General features: G+C 41.2%; 1 protein-coding gene across 5 annotated transcripts in view; it reads right to left on the bottom strand.

The window, feature by feature from the left end:
- Nucleotides 1-709: 709 nt before the first annotated feature.
- The window catches only part of PLD1 (phospholipase D1), a 192,046-nt gene continuing 178,037 nt past the window's right edge, over nucleotides 710-14,718 (bottom strand). For all 5 annotated transcript variants that reach the window (XM_070072512.2, XM_070072514.2, XM_089330935.1 and 2 more), the window contains 2 exons: nucleotides 12,738-12,855; nucleotides 710-3,582 (listed from right to left, as the gene is read on the bottom strand). In XM_070072512.2, coding sequence (XP_069928613.2) covers nucleotides 3,358-3,582; nucleotides 12,738-12,855 — 343 coding nt within the window. In that variant the 3' untranslated portion in view covers nucleotides 710-3,357. The remainder of the gene's footprint in view (nucleotides 3,583-12,737; nucleotides 12,856-14,718) is intronic.

Below are 14,718 nucleotides of genomic sequence, written 5' to 3'. Positions count from 1 at the left end.
AGAAGAGTAAATAGTGGAGCCCCTGTTCTGGTTGGATTACCAACCACCTCAACTCTGAAACTTACAATGATTAGTATGAACAGACTAATACAAAGCCTAAACTTGCTTTTTCCAGGAAACTTTTCCTAGTCCTCTAAAATGTCTTTTATATTATAAGGAGGTTCTCTGGTCAGAGATAGAAGCTGAAGGAATAAAGAATGAGGTGGTGCAGCAAGATATACAGATTATCAACTACGTAAACAGAAAAATCTACCCGGCCTACTCTTATCTCTGCAAAGTGACTCCTCAGCTTGCTTTTTAATCTGAAAGACTGCTAATTAAAAATGCACAAATATGTTCGCATTCTTCTGTTAGAAAATAACTGTCCTTATTTGAGTCCCTACAGACAAAAATTTTTTTGTAAGTGCTTTGAAAATCAGTATTTTGCTTGACAAGATGCCACACAACCACCTAACAGCCAGCTCCCCAGCCTCTCTGTGATGCATGGCAGCTAAGGAATCACATCATCCTACTGCAGGGGAGTCACAGGCCGGCCAGCCACGGGAACAAATGCCTACAGCAGAGCTGCTGTGCTGAGCGTATTCTGCGATGACTAAGCTGGGCCAATCTGAGCAGCTTTAGGAGGCAAGGACCAGTTTCCACTTTACCTTTCTTGTAAAAACAGAATTTTTCCTTCTTGAAAACAAAAATTATCACAGAGATCAGCAGGTTGTCAGGTATAGCATTTATAGGCATTTCAAAAGATTACAGTCTATTTGAAATGTTGAACGGATAATAGCTTGTCAAGACTCTGTATTGTTTACATTTGCAAGTTTTTATCAGACATTGCAATGTTAAAGAGAGATTATTTGAACTTCTAGTAGGTAGTAGTAGTGTCTGAGGGTGACAGGTAACTGGGTCATACAGTACAGCTCGTGTCCATATCCCATGAGAATTTCGCAGAATGCTGCATTATGTAAACTGCTACTGCAAAAGATGCCATTATTGCACGGAACTTCCCACACTATCCTCAAGTAAATCGTGTGGCCTCCTCACAGATGAGCGTCTTGCCTTTGAGAAGACGCAGGAGAAAACAGACTTTCCACAGAAACCAGCAGTCAGAGTCCTTGTGTGAGAGTCAGTACATTTTCATTTTGTTGGCTTTCTTTCCCACTTCATTTATTTTTCTGCAAACATGTATTCACCTGCCCTATAAACCAGGTACCATACCAGGCTCTGTGGATACACAGGAACAAAAATACAGTCAAGTTCCTGCCCAATGGAGCTTACATTCTAGTAGGGGAGACAAACACACAAATAGATATCATCACAGGCATCCAGAATGGCTTAGAGATATCCCTCCTGCAATCTGCAGGCTGCATGTCTTCATTTTTGGGCAATGATGAAGTGAGGAGAGAGGCCAAGAACAGGCTACATCAATTTTCTAGTCCAGCTCCACCATCTATACATTGGGTGGATTTAAAGGAATCCTTTACCCAACTGGAGCCTCACTTCCCTTACCTATAAAAATGGGAAGGGATTGGATTAAATGGCTTATTAAGGGACAAAATTCTCTTAGGATTTTATTTTTCATGGTCTTATTGAAACATCTTGTATAAAGTCACGATCCAATTTGTCGACTGTTCTAAAATTTTTAAAAAATATTTAAAATGCAAGAAATCTGTAAGTATTCCACATACACAATTCTTCAAACAATTCTTCAAACACCAATCTAAACTTCTTTCATAAATATCACATGTATTAATTATAGTTGCTACAGAATGAGGTTCTTTTATCATCTTTATCCACAGGAGAAGTAGTTTATTCATAAGAACATTGTCATTTCCATTGTTAGGAATCCTAGCTCACTTGTGAAATGTTCCCTGGTGATGAAATCCTCTCCTGGGCACGACACTGCCTCTCTCGTCTACTCACATCCTGGACTTTGTGCTCCTGTTTAACCTTTTGGACTGCAGAAAGCAACTGAGTGCTTGCTTCTCTAAAGAACAGCCCAAACGAGAGTCTTCCCAGGCAGTCACAGTTCCCGCACGTGCACCAGAAGGTGGCAGATCTTTTGGGAACCCACATCAGCTCTTTGGACTGGACTGTAGTTCTGTCTAATAAAATTAGGTCTTCATTCAACCAAGGGGTATTCTAAATTCTGAAAAGAAATAATGGGTTTCCAGAAAAATTTATCCAGAAGCACAATGTGGATTAATAAATATTCTAACTTTTTTGGAAGCCCTGTTGGAATGTTAATGAACCTTTAATAATGCAAGTGAAGCAGAACATATCTTGTAATTGATTACTTTTTCTTCAAGAACAGCTCTGAGTGGGAGAGCTGAATGTCAAATAAGGTTAGGCTCGTATTTGTTAACTTGGTAGGAATTACGAAGCTTTTGATTCTCTAGAAAGACAAATTGTACTCAATGGTTTGATTATGAAATTGAGAAATTCAAGTTCCAATGAATCCAGTGGCTAAGGGTGACAGGAAATTTTACAGGACGAGGAGTCTTCTTTTGTCATCTGGATCAGATCCCCACTGACACCTGGGAGGTTTCTGAAGGTTAAACGCTCTGTTATCTGCTTCCTGTGTAATCAAACACCCTACACACTATCAAATGTGATCAGGTGATCCCTATCACAAGGACACATCTTGTCAGTGCCTTTGGGAACAAAGTGAGATCTCTGCTTCAAAATTTAATTTAATTCCTTCTGCTGCTCTGTGTGTTAAGATCTAGTGCCAGTGTTATCTGAAACTCCTAACACAGGCTGCTGTGTGGACCAAATTCTGTCCTGTCCTCACAGTAAACTGAAAAGAAGAATGGTCAAACCCTTGGAGGTGTGAACACTACTACTTTTGGACCAGGCGAGCAGGAGCATCCCATTAAACCTTTAAGGATCTTGATCAACCTCACGTCTCCTAAAAACAAACGGTGGCTCAACAGTGCCTACGTGAACGAGGAGATGACAGCGGATCCAGCAGACAATGGCTGCTGAGATGAAAGTAAGGAAAGATGAGAAGAGATCCAGACAGCTCTTCAGGACTTGGAGTACAGTCGCCAGTGAAGTCTCGTTAGCACAGATGGATTCTGGTGTGTGTTCTGGAATTTGATGATGTGTTTTGAGTTGTTGGGTGCTGCCAACAGGAGTGCAGTCCCCTTTTCACAAGTGCAGGCAAGAGGAATGATAAAGCCGTGCTGACATTCAGTGTCCTTACATCAGCACGAGTGCAGCCCTTCTCAGCAATTCCAAAGGGTCCCTGGGTTGGGCCCAAGGGTATACCCAGCACAGCTATGGCTGTGAGGTCCCCAGAAAGAGTCTGTGTGCAGTGTGATCTTCAGGGTGAAGTCCTTAAGCTGCAAATGAGTGTAATTCTTAAGTCCAAACCTCCATAGGCACCATGGCTTCTTTGGTTCCAATGGAAGGCAGTAGACTTTCTTCAGACAAGAAATAAAAGGGGAACTGCACCAAGAACCCACGGATCTTTTTCAGTTCCTCTTCAGCTCTACTGGGATCTTCCTTTGCTAATATGGGCTTGGTTATAAAGTCTCTCAGCTGAATTAAGTTGTGTACCTCGTCATTGGGTAGGCACCGGAACACCTGATTAAAACAAATAGGAAACTGACCAGTTTAAAAGCAATCATGTTCTCTTTATGGAAAATATTCATTCCAACAGGCAAAATCTTTATTTGATTACATACATTAGTTCTATGTTAAAACAGATTTAAATTTAAGAGTTGCTCTCTTATTTGCTACAAAGAGACTGCTAGATTTTCCTCTATTAAGAAATTTTAGCTACTCAGCAGTGGCCACTGCACAGATATGACTTCACTCGCTCAATTGCCTTGCTTGGCTTCCTCTGCAACCATGTCTGACACACCCACTATGGCTGAAATGGAGAAATTCCGTAAGCTGAAACTTAAGAAGGGAGATCCAAGATGGCGGAATATGGAAAAGACATGCCGAGTCTGACCACTGACTAGACAGCAGAAGAAAGGGGGAGGAGCTGCATTCCCAGGGGGCAGTTGGAGCAAAGTCTGCGGTGGGAAATCTCCAGAAAGAAGAGAGACTCTGTAGAGCAGCAGGGATGATACAGTCAGTCACACAGCGGCAAGTGGGACATCTCTGGCAACTCCCTTGGCTGGTGGCTGCTGGGGAAGACATCTTGGAGCACAGAGGAAGGAACTTCTGTTGCAGCTGGAGTCACTGGTGATACTGCCTGAGGGAGAACCTCACGAACCCCGCTGACTCCGAGTCCCATCTGGAGCGCTGGTAGGGGACAGAGTACCAACCTAACCCCGTGAAGGGAGAGCACACAGCTTTCATCCAATCCCCCCACCAAGGGCACCTAGTAACTAGCAGGAAGCACCATCTTAATAAGGCAAGTAGAGGCTGCTGTGGCCTGCTTGTGACTGGAGGACTTTATGGGGGGGGGGACCCACAGTCCCCACTGCCACTGAGTCTTGTCTGCAGGGCACCCATTGAGGCCTTTAAGTGCCTCCCTCCCTTCAGTTTCTCAAGGCAACTGGACTACACTTGCCACGGTGGAGCACCGATCAACATCTATTGGGCAGACAGCTGACTCTGGGAATGCCATGGCTCCGCCATGGACAGGGGAAGCTTGCGGAGCTGAGAGTGGATCCCTGCTCCCTGTGACTGTGGGAGCCCTGTGCATTGTGAATGGCAATTCTGTGAGTGTGTGATAGGGCATAAGGTGTGGTCGTGCCTTTCAGCAACCCCTGTGTCTGGCTTCAGAGGCTCAGAGATCCCTGAGTGCCTGGAGTGTGTCATTGCAGAGGGTTCTGCGCCCACACTGAAGAGTGTGCAAATCCTTTGTGCAGTTTCTGTGCCTGCATGGGTGGGGTGAGTAGCCACTGTGGGCTCACCCTGGGCAGCTGGTTCACCACGGCAGAGAGGGGGTAAAGCTGTGATCATGCCAGCTGATGTGATTATATTCTCCACCCTGCTGATGATAGACAAGATCCACCATGTCCATCTTGGTGTCACTCTGGATTCTCGCCCCACCCTCAAGCACTGGCAAGAGCTTCTTGGCTCCACCCAGCACATGCCTCTGGATATCCACTGAAGAACAGATACTCCACTAAGCCAGACAGGCATACTTCAAAGATAAAAGCCCTCAGAAAAGAAAATCAAGAAGTGTTTCTAAAAATGGCTAAAATACGCATAGAATACAAGAATCATGAAAAAGACAATGACTCCCCTAAAGGAACATAATAACCCTTCAACATTAGAATGTGAAGACGAAGAGACTGATGAAATACCTGAAAATAATGATCATAAGGTTACTCAAAAACACAGAGAAGCAAACACATGTCTTAAAGAAATCCATACATGATATGGATGAGAATTCTGCCAGGAGACAGATATACTGAAGAGAAACTGAACTATTAGAAATGAGGAATTCAATGTTAAATAAAAACACAGTGGAAAGCCTTAACAACAGACTTGGTGAGGCAGAAGAAGGACTATCTGAGCTAGAAGATAAATCTTTGGAAATACCTCAGACAGAGAAAGAGAAGAAAAAGTCAGAAAAAACCAAAAAGACAGTGTTTGGAAATTTATGGGATACTATCAAATGACCAAACATCTGTGTCTTAGGAGTTCCTGAATGTGTGGGAAGATTGAATGGATTAGAAGACACATTCAGTGAAGCAACACTAGAAAACATCCCTAATTTGGAGAAAGATAGGGATATCCAAGTACAGGAAGCACATAAAACTCACAGGAGGCATGGCTAGAAAAGATTTCACAACAACACATTAAACTTTCAAAAGCAAAACATGAAAGATCCTAAGGCGTGTATGAGAGAAATGCTAGATAATCTTCAAAGGACCTCCAATGACTGACAGTTGACTTCTCATCTGATATCCTAAAAGATAGGAGACAATGGAAAGACATAGTCCAAGCCCTAAGAGAAAAAACCATTAACCTAGAATACTGTACCTAGTGATGCTCTCATTTATAAATGAAGGTGAAATACAGATCTTCTAAAACAAACAGAAATTGAAAGAATACCATGCATCCAGCCTTATCAATGATACTTAAGGATATGTTAAATACAAAAAAACAGAGATAGACAGTCATTATCCTGAAACAATATGAAGGCAGAAAATCTCCTAGTAAGATCACATAAACAAGACTAATATCTGCTAATACTAACTGATAGAATTAAAAAGGATAGAACGATCCAACATGGGAAGCAGGATACACAGCAGACTCATAGAATGGCAGATGTCCTAAACAGCACTCTGGCCTCAGAATCAGCCCTTAAGGCATTCAGATCCAGCTAAAAAGCCCATGAGAGTTTCTCAGGCATGGAAAGCCAAGACACTGTGGTTAAAAAAAAAAATGACCTAAATGAAAGATCTCTGTGAGTGAGATCCCAGCAGAAAGAACGGGCCATCAAAGAAGGAGGTACCTTTCTCTGAAGGGAAGAGAGAACTTCCACTTTGACTATGACTTTGTCTAATTAAGATCAATGTCCGTGAACTCAAAAGGCTTCCATAGCCTTGGCAACTCATCACAAGAGCCTCGGGTGATTACTGACAGCATAAACAAGAGTGTCAATTGTTAAATCAACAACAGGAGTCACTGTGCACTTACTCACCATGTAGGATCTCTGTCCTTAATGTGTTGTACTGTGTGAATTAACGGTATAACTAGTACTCAAACAGTACTTTACACTTTGTGTTTCTGTATGGGTGCAAACTGTTGAAATCTTTACTTAGTATATATTAAATTGGTCTTCTGTATATAAAGAGAATTAAAAATGAATCTTCATGTGAATGGGATGGGAGAGGGAGCAGGAGATGGGATGGTTGCGAGTGGGAGGGAGGTTATGGGGGAAAAAAGCCACTGTAATTCAAAAGCTGTACCTTGGAAATTTATATTTATTAAATAAAAGTTAAAAAAAGAAAATCTCCTAATGAAAGTACAAAGGAAATTCAAAACAAAAAATAGGAATATTTATGGAAACATGGCAGGACCAAGTGATTACTTATCAATAATAACCCTGAATGCAAATGGCCTAAATTCTGCAATTAAAAGATATAGTCTGAGTAATTAAAAAACAAGACCCATCTATTTGTTGCCTACAAGAAACTTAAGTCACCAACAAAGATACACCCAGACGGAAAGCGAAAGGATGGAAAAAGATAGTCCATGCTAGCAGAAAGCAAAAATGAGCAGGAGTAGTCTTCATAATATCAGACAAAATAGTAACACAAAGATTGTAAAAAGGGACAAAGCAGGGCATTATGTAATGATTAAGGGATCAATTCAACAGGAAGATGCACCTGATGCTAAGGCCTCTGGCTATTTCAAACAAACATTAAGGAATCTAAAGGGAGAAGAGACGCTAATACAATAATAATGGCGGACCTCAACACCCTACTTTCATCAATGGACAGATCAACTAGAGAAAAAAATCAACAAAGAAAAGAACAGAGCTAATCTACACTATTGATCAAATGGACCTGAATGTACAGAACATTTCATCTCATAGCTGAAGAACACACATTCTTTTCATCAGCACATGAAACTTTCTCTAGGCCATAAAGCAAGTCTCAACAAATTCAGAAAACATAAACTGTATCTTTTCTGACTACAATGGAATGAAGCTAGGAATTAATAACTTTAAAAACTCTAGAAAATATGTAAAAACATGCTGCAGAATGAACAGTGGGTCACAGAAGAAATTGATAGAGAAATCAAAAATTTCCTAGAAACGAATGAAGATGACCACACAACATATTAAAACCTATGCAATATAGCAAAAGCAGTGTTAGGAGGAAAGTTTATACCAATTAGTGCCTATATCAAGAAATCAGAGGGGCTGGCACTGTGATGTAGTAGGCTAAGCCTCTGTGTGCAGCGGCAGCATCCCATATGGGTGCCGGGTCAAGTCCCGGCTGCACCTCTTATGATCCAGCTCTCTGCTTATGGCCTGGGAAAGAACTTAAAGATCGCCTGAGTATTTGAGTCCCTACATACAAGTGGGAGACCTGGAGGAAGCTCCTGGCTCTTGACTTTGGATTGGCCCAGCTCCAGCAGTTGTGGCCATTTGGGGAGTGAACTAGCAGATGGAAGATCTCTCTCTCTCCCTGTCTGTAACTCTGCCTCTCAAATAAATAAATAAAATCTTTTTTAAAAAAGAAAAGAAATTGGGAAGGCATCAAATAATTGATCCAACAATGTATATCATGGATCTAGAAAATCAAGAACAAACCAAACCCAAAATTATAGGAGAAAGAAATAATAAAAATTAGAGAATAAACAAAATTGAAACCCTCCAAAGAGATACAATAGATCAATGAAATGAAGAATTGTTTTTTTGAAAAAATAAACAAAACTGATACACCACTGGCCCAAACAACTAAAAAAAGATCCAAATTAATACAATTAGAGATGAAAAAGATGTTATAATATATACCAAAAATAAGAATCATTAGAAATTACCACAAACAGCTATATGCCAAGAAAATGGAAAATCTAGAAGAAATGGATAATTTCTAGAAATATAATGATGTACCAAAATTGAGTCATGAAGACACAGAAAATGTAAATAACCAAGATGGAGACTGAATCAGTAATAAAGGCCCTCCCAACAAAGAAAAGCCCAGGACCAGATGGCTTCACTGCTGAATCCTACCAAACTTTTAAAGAACTAATTCCAGTTCTTCTCAAACTATTCAAAACAACTGAAAGGGAGGGAAACCTCCCAAATTCATTCTATATGGCCAGCATCACCTTAATTCCAAAGCCAGAAAAAAGACACAGCAAAGGAAGACATCTATAGACCAAAATCCCTGATGTATATGGATGCAAAAACCTTCAACAAGGGGCCGGTTCCGTGGCTTGGTTAATCCTCTGCCTGAGGTGCCGGCATCACATATTGGCTCCAGGTTCTAGTCCCGGTTGCTCCTCTTCCAGTCCAGCTCTCTGCTGTGGCCCGGGAAAGCAGTGGAGGATGGCCCAAGTGCTTGGGCCCCTGCACCTGCATGGGAGACCAGGAGGAAGCACCTGGCTCCTGGCTTTGGATCGGCACAGCACCAGCTGTAGCGGCCATTTGGGGGGTAAACCAATGGAAGGAGGACCTTTCTCTCTGTCTCTCTCTCTCACTGTCTAATTCTATCTGTCAAATAAAAAAAAAAAAAAACCTTCAACAAAATACTAACTAATCAAATCCAACAGCACATCAAAGATATCATTCACCCGGACCAAGTGGGATTTATCTCTGGTATGCAGGGATAGTTCCACATGTGCAAATAAACAAATGTGATACATCACATTAACAAACTGAGGAATAAAAACCATATGATTATCTCAATAGATACAGATAAAGCATTTGCTAAAATGCAACATCTTTTCATGATAAAAAAAAAAAAAAACCTTTAGCAAATTAGGCATAGAAAGAACATTCCTTAACACAATCAAGGCAATGTATGACAAACCCACAGCCAGCACCATATTGAATAGGGAAAAGCTGGAAGCATTTCCACTAAGATCCAGAATGAGACAAGGATGCCCATTCTCACCATTACTATTCAATATACTTCTGGAAGGTTTAGCCAGAGTTGTTAGACAAGACAAAGAAATCAAAGGGACACAAATGGGAAAGGAGGAAGTCAAATTATCCCTCTTTGCAGATGATAGGATCCTATACCCAAGGAAATCAAAAGACTCCATGAAAAGATTACTGGAACTCACAAGAGAGTTTGGCAAAGTTGCAGGATATGAAATCAATGCAAAAAAAAAAAATGACAACCTTTGTATACACAAACAATGGTATGGCTGAGCAAGAACTTACAAGATCAGTCTCATTCACAATAGGTTCAAAAAACTGAAATAAATTTAAGTATATTTAGATACATTTATCTGAGGAGGTGAAAGATCTCTACAATGAAAATTACTATACATTAGGGAAAGAAATTGTGGAATACATACACAACGGAACACTTCTTGGCTATCAAAAAGAATGAAATCCAGTCTTTTGCAACAAAATGGATGAAACTACAGGCCATTATGCTTGGTAAAATAAGCCAATCACCAAAAGACAAATGCCATACGTTTTCCCTGATCAGTGGAAACTAATACATAGCGTACAAAAAAAAAAAAAAAAAAGTCACATATCTGAGGGATACTGACATCTGGAGATTTGATTTTGTTTATAGTCCTTGTCTATACTCTTGAGGAACAGTAGATTTTCTACTTTGTACTTGTTGAATTCTTTATTAGTGGAGGGCTAAGCTTGTCATTGTAAAAATTAAAATAAAAATAAGAAAAGAAAAAGGAGGGAGGCTGGGAGTGAAGGTGTGGTGGGAAATACAATTATGCTCTTAAAACTGTATATATTAAACACATGAAATTTGTTCCCTGTATATAAATAAAAAAATAGAAAAAGAAACTGAAGAAGACAGAAATGCAAGAAACGACTGAACAAGAGAAGCGCGCCGGCGAGTTGTAAGGAGGCGTGAGCTATCAATACGCACTGCACATTCCACAAACACTGCCTTCTTATTTTACTTCTTTTAGCTGTTTAATTTTGCAAGATGCCAAGGAGGGTTGGATCAAGTTTAAAAGTCTGTGCTGCCCCTTTCACGTCAAAGAATGGAGAACTGACCATGAAGGCCAGGCCTGCTCCCTTCTGGCAGCAGGGAAGGAAAAGAACATCTCTGTTGGTGAAGAAGAAGCTGGGTGGGCGCCGGTGAAACCCAGAGGAAAATCCAACCTGACCCAAGGCGTCCTTCAGGCTGTAACGTGCAGCTTAATAAGAGTGTCATTTTTTTATTCGAATGCTTTTAATTATTGGAATGCACAATTTTTAAAGATGCAAATAAAGTTTTAAAGCCTGAAAATAAATTATAGCTAGATTCTTACACCTGATCTACATAGGTCGTTAACCCCAGAATAAAGTAAAGCTAGTACAGGATTTTTACCGATTTTTACCAATAAGGTTAATGTTTTGGATAACAATCATCCGTGAACTTCACAGGTTATGGTCTAAGAAGAAAACTGCATATTGCATTTTATTTTGAAGGATGTTCATATTTCTACCTTTACTTAGAGTTATCAATTATTAATATATAACACTTGGCTGATTGAAAATGACTTTCAGACATCATAACATCTCATCCTTAAATATTTCATCATGTATCTTTTAAGAATAAAGACATTTGGCTGTGTAATCACACTACCATTCTCAAACCTACGAAAATTAATTCCATGTGTCATTTAAATATGACCCACATTCAGATTTATCCTAATATCTCTAAAATGTCTTTTATAGACATCTTCCCCCAATTTAGCACCCAAATAAGGCTGTGAGCTACGCTTCTAAAATTACATTGTAAGAGATTCCATGTACATGACCTATTTGATCATGACCTTGAATAGTGTGAAATAAGGCTATGTAGATATTTGTCATGTTTCATTAAGAAAGGGGACGTCACCACGCTCCAAGGGACTGTGGAAGTCACAAAGAATCACTCTTCCCCAATTTCTTATAGATCACCAGTGAATCTCAGCTGGAGTACCTTCCACAGTGAGAAGCTGGCTCCCCTATCACGAGGTAACTTGCTCTGCTACCGCACAGCTCTTGACTCTTGTACATTCTTTATCATAACTGGTGGGTAGAACTTACCAGAATCTACATTTTCTATGCATCCAATGGAGCTGCTAAAATTTAGAAGACTTTTCTAAAGTTATAGTTGTCCAATGTTGCTCCCCGTCTTCGTGGAGGAACGACACAGGACCCTGCGCTGTTCTTTTGTCTGCTCGGCCCTCCCCGGGTTTGCTGCTGGTTCTTCCCGGGTTGGCTACCGTCCCTTCCACCTCCGTGGAAGGGCGGTTCCCCCTGCCACTTTCCCCACTTCCGCGGGGGAGCGGCACACCGCCGGCCGGCTCTCTCGGGGGCTGCTCAGATGTTATCCAGATGTTCCTGGTGCATGTCGTCTCTCTCCTCCTTTATAGTCCTCTTCCACCAATCCCAACTCTGCTACCCACACGCCGAGTACGCTGCTCTCCTCCAATCAGGAGTAGGTCCTACAGTTTATTGGTTGAACTGGAGGCAGCTGTGTAGAAGCTATTTCGTCCTCTCCCAGCGCCATATTGTGGGAGAGCAGATGCATAGAATAAGTCTTAATTCCAGTAACTTAGTCTAGTCCGAATTGCTCCCCACAGTCCAACATAGGACAGGTCTCCTCATTAGTAACTTAACTTAAAAAGGATGGATACTATTTAATATACCTAAGAGCTAAATACAATTAATGCAAAGTAGGTATTTTTTATTTTCATAACCACTCTAGAGTCTATCCCTTCCAATGTACAGGGAGGAAAGGAGGACTCGGGAATCTATTCACTGTACACAAAGTGGCGTCACCTGCAGCCAGGTGGGGGACTGGATGCAGGTCTGAGATTTCCATTTGCCTTTCTTCTGCTTGCCACTAAACATTTTCAACAGCTGGGTAACCGTGAGTGAGGGATACATAGGATGAGATTCACACACCACATGAGAGGTTGAAATGCTGCTATTCCCTTCTAAACATAAATCCATCATGCTTTTTGACTCTTGAGTTTCTAATGTCTACAGAGAGGTATCCTGACCACCTGGAAATCTATCGGTTCCTTAACACTCATGGAGAATTTCCTGTATCTACCAAATGCAGAAATAATGATGTAGTTTTGGGGATGAAATTCAATGAAAAACAGGTGGTGGCAGGATATACGAACCTTACCTTATCATAAATTGTAGCATTTCGAGCTGCTGTTGAAACCCATATCTCCTTGAAGAATTTGTCGCTCACAGGATCCTGAATGTCCTCGCTGGGGTCAGAAAGATAGCCCAGGACAACCCTGAAATACAAGTACCCTCAAAACTGAGTAGTGCAGATAAAGAAGTTTGTGGTTGGCATTGTTTCTGCTGGGAGCTGTAATTCAGACGCTCAGCCTCAGATGTCTTTTTGTTTTTTTAAAGAAATCAAAGGGAGCCATTAAAACTAAATAAAATGTATAATACATGATGCATCTCCTAAGTAGCAAAACAAAATAGAACAAAAACCAAAACCTACATTGCTTTGATGCTTGAATGGTTTAATTGTCGGACAGAAAGACTCTAATTTTGTTCTAAGAGCATCCTTGTAATTTGGCATGGAAGACAGAATTAGCCCTCAAAACAAGTACCAGAAAATGTGTTAAGCCCTTTCAAGGGCTGTCTCACTAAATCCTCAGTAACTCTATGAAAAAACAACTCTTACTATTGTTATTTCACAGATAAAGGGACTGAGGGAGGTTAAATAACATGTTCAAGTTCATATGAGGTCAGTAGTAGAGCTGAGATCCCCATCAGCGCCTGCCTTCCTCCTTCCCTCCTCCCTGTCCCCCATCTGTGCCCATTCCCCTCCCTGCACATCTCTCTCCTCTTCCCTCAGCACTTCGCTGAGTTCTAAGGCACAGGAAAGGGTAAGAAAGACATGGAACTCTCTGGGTAGAGTTGTGTTTGGTGGGGGGAGTCCAAGAATGAAGAAATGTTCCCTTTTAAAAGGTAGCCTTTTTTTTTTTTTTTTTTTTTTTTTTTGACAGGCAGAGTGGACAGTGAGAGAGAGACAGAGAGAAAGGTTTTCCTTTGCCGTCGGTTCACCCTCCAATGGCCGGCGCGGCCGGCGCGCTGCGGCCGGCGCATAAAAGGTAGTCTTAACAGTGATAAACACAGAGTATATGTTAACAGCATGCAATGGGTGTGGTCAGGGAGATTTTTTCCTCTCCCAACTATTAACCTGAACCCACCTATTGGTTTTTAGGCTTCAGCACAAAATGAGTTCTCCAAAACTTTCACTGGCTCCCTTTTTCCCATCTCCCACTTACATCTAGGAGAGCTGAACATTGCGCCTTGGTTCCCTACTGTACTTTGTATAGGCTTTGTTTTTGCCAGGGCACCTGAAATCTCTCATGCACTTTTTATGTTTAACAGGGGCATCTCCCACTTTTGGAATGCAAATTCTTGGAAAGATTATGACCTGGTTACTCTCCTACCCCCAGAGTACCTGGCATAATGGAAGCCACAGATGAGATGCTATCTGAATTGACCATATATAAACAGAGAATGAGAAATAACAAGAAATTCTTAAGCTCAGAAAGACAAGTTTTAGAAGTGATATTTTAAATTACAATAACCCTAGCACTTACAGAAGGATGTAGGATACAGCACATTTCTACCTTGCATCTTGTCAGGTGGAAGGGACAAATGATCCCCATTTTCTGAGTGGGGAACTGAGGTTTGGAGACATCGACTAGTAATTGAGCTGGAATGCAAACTGCATCCAGAGCCCTTTTCTCACATGCCTTGTTCATTCAAAGAAACCCCCAAAAGGCCTGTGATACCTGGAAAGAGCGATGGGAAAATAGGCGTATAAGGACTTTGGCTTTTACACTCAATGAAGTAGAGACTCACTGTAGACATCAAGGCAGAGAAGCAGCAGGATCTGATGTACACATTAAATACGGCTGTTATACTGAGGGGCCAGGGTTCCAACAGGAAGACCAGTCTGGAGCCACCACTGTAATCTAGGTGAGACATGATGGTGACTTGGGCCTGAGTGCTAGTGGGGATGAAAACAGAGCCAACAGGTTTTACTGAGAGTGGAGGCAGTTTGAGCAAGAGTGAGGCATCAAAGATGACAAAAAGGTTTTGCTCTTGACCAACTAGAAGAATATAGTTGC

Source organism: Oryctolagus cuniculus, chromosome 4, assembly GCF_051225735.1.
Source record: "Oryctolagus cuniculus isolate XC-2025 breed Fujian yellow rabbit chromosome 4, ASM5122573v1, whole genome shotgun sequence".
Lineage (NCBI taxonomy): Eukaryota > Metazoa > Chordata > Mammalia > Lagomorpha > Leporidae > Oryctolagus > Oryctolagus cuniculus.
Note: the sequence above shows the minus strand (reverse complement) of the source record. Positions and strands in the feature narration are given on the sequence as shown.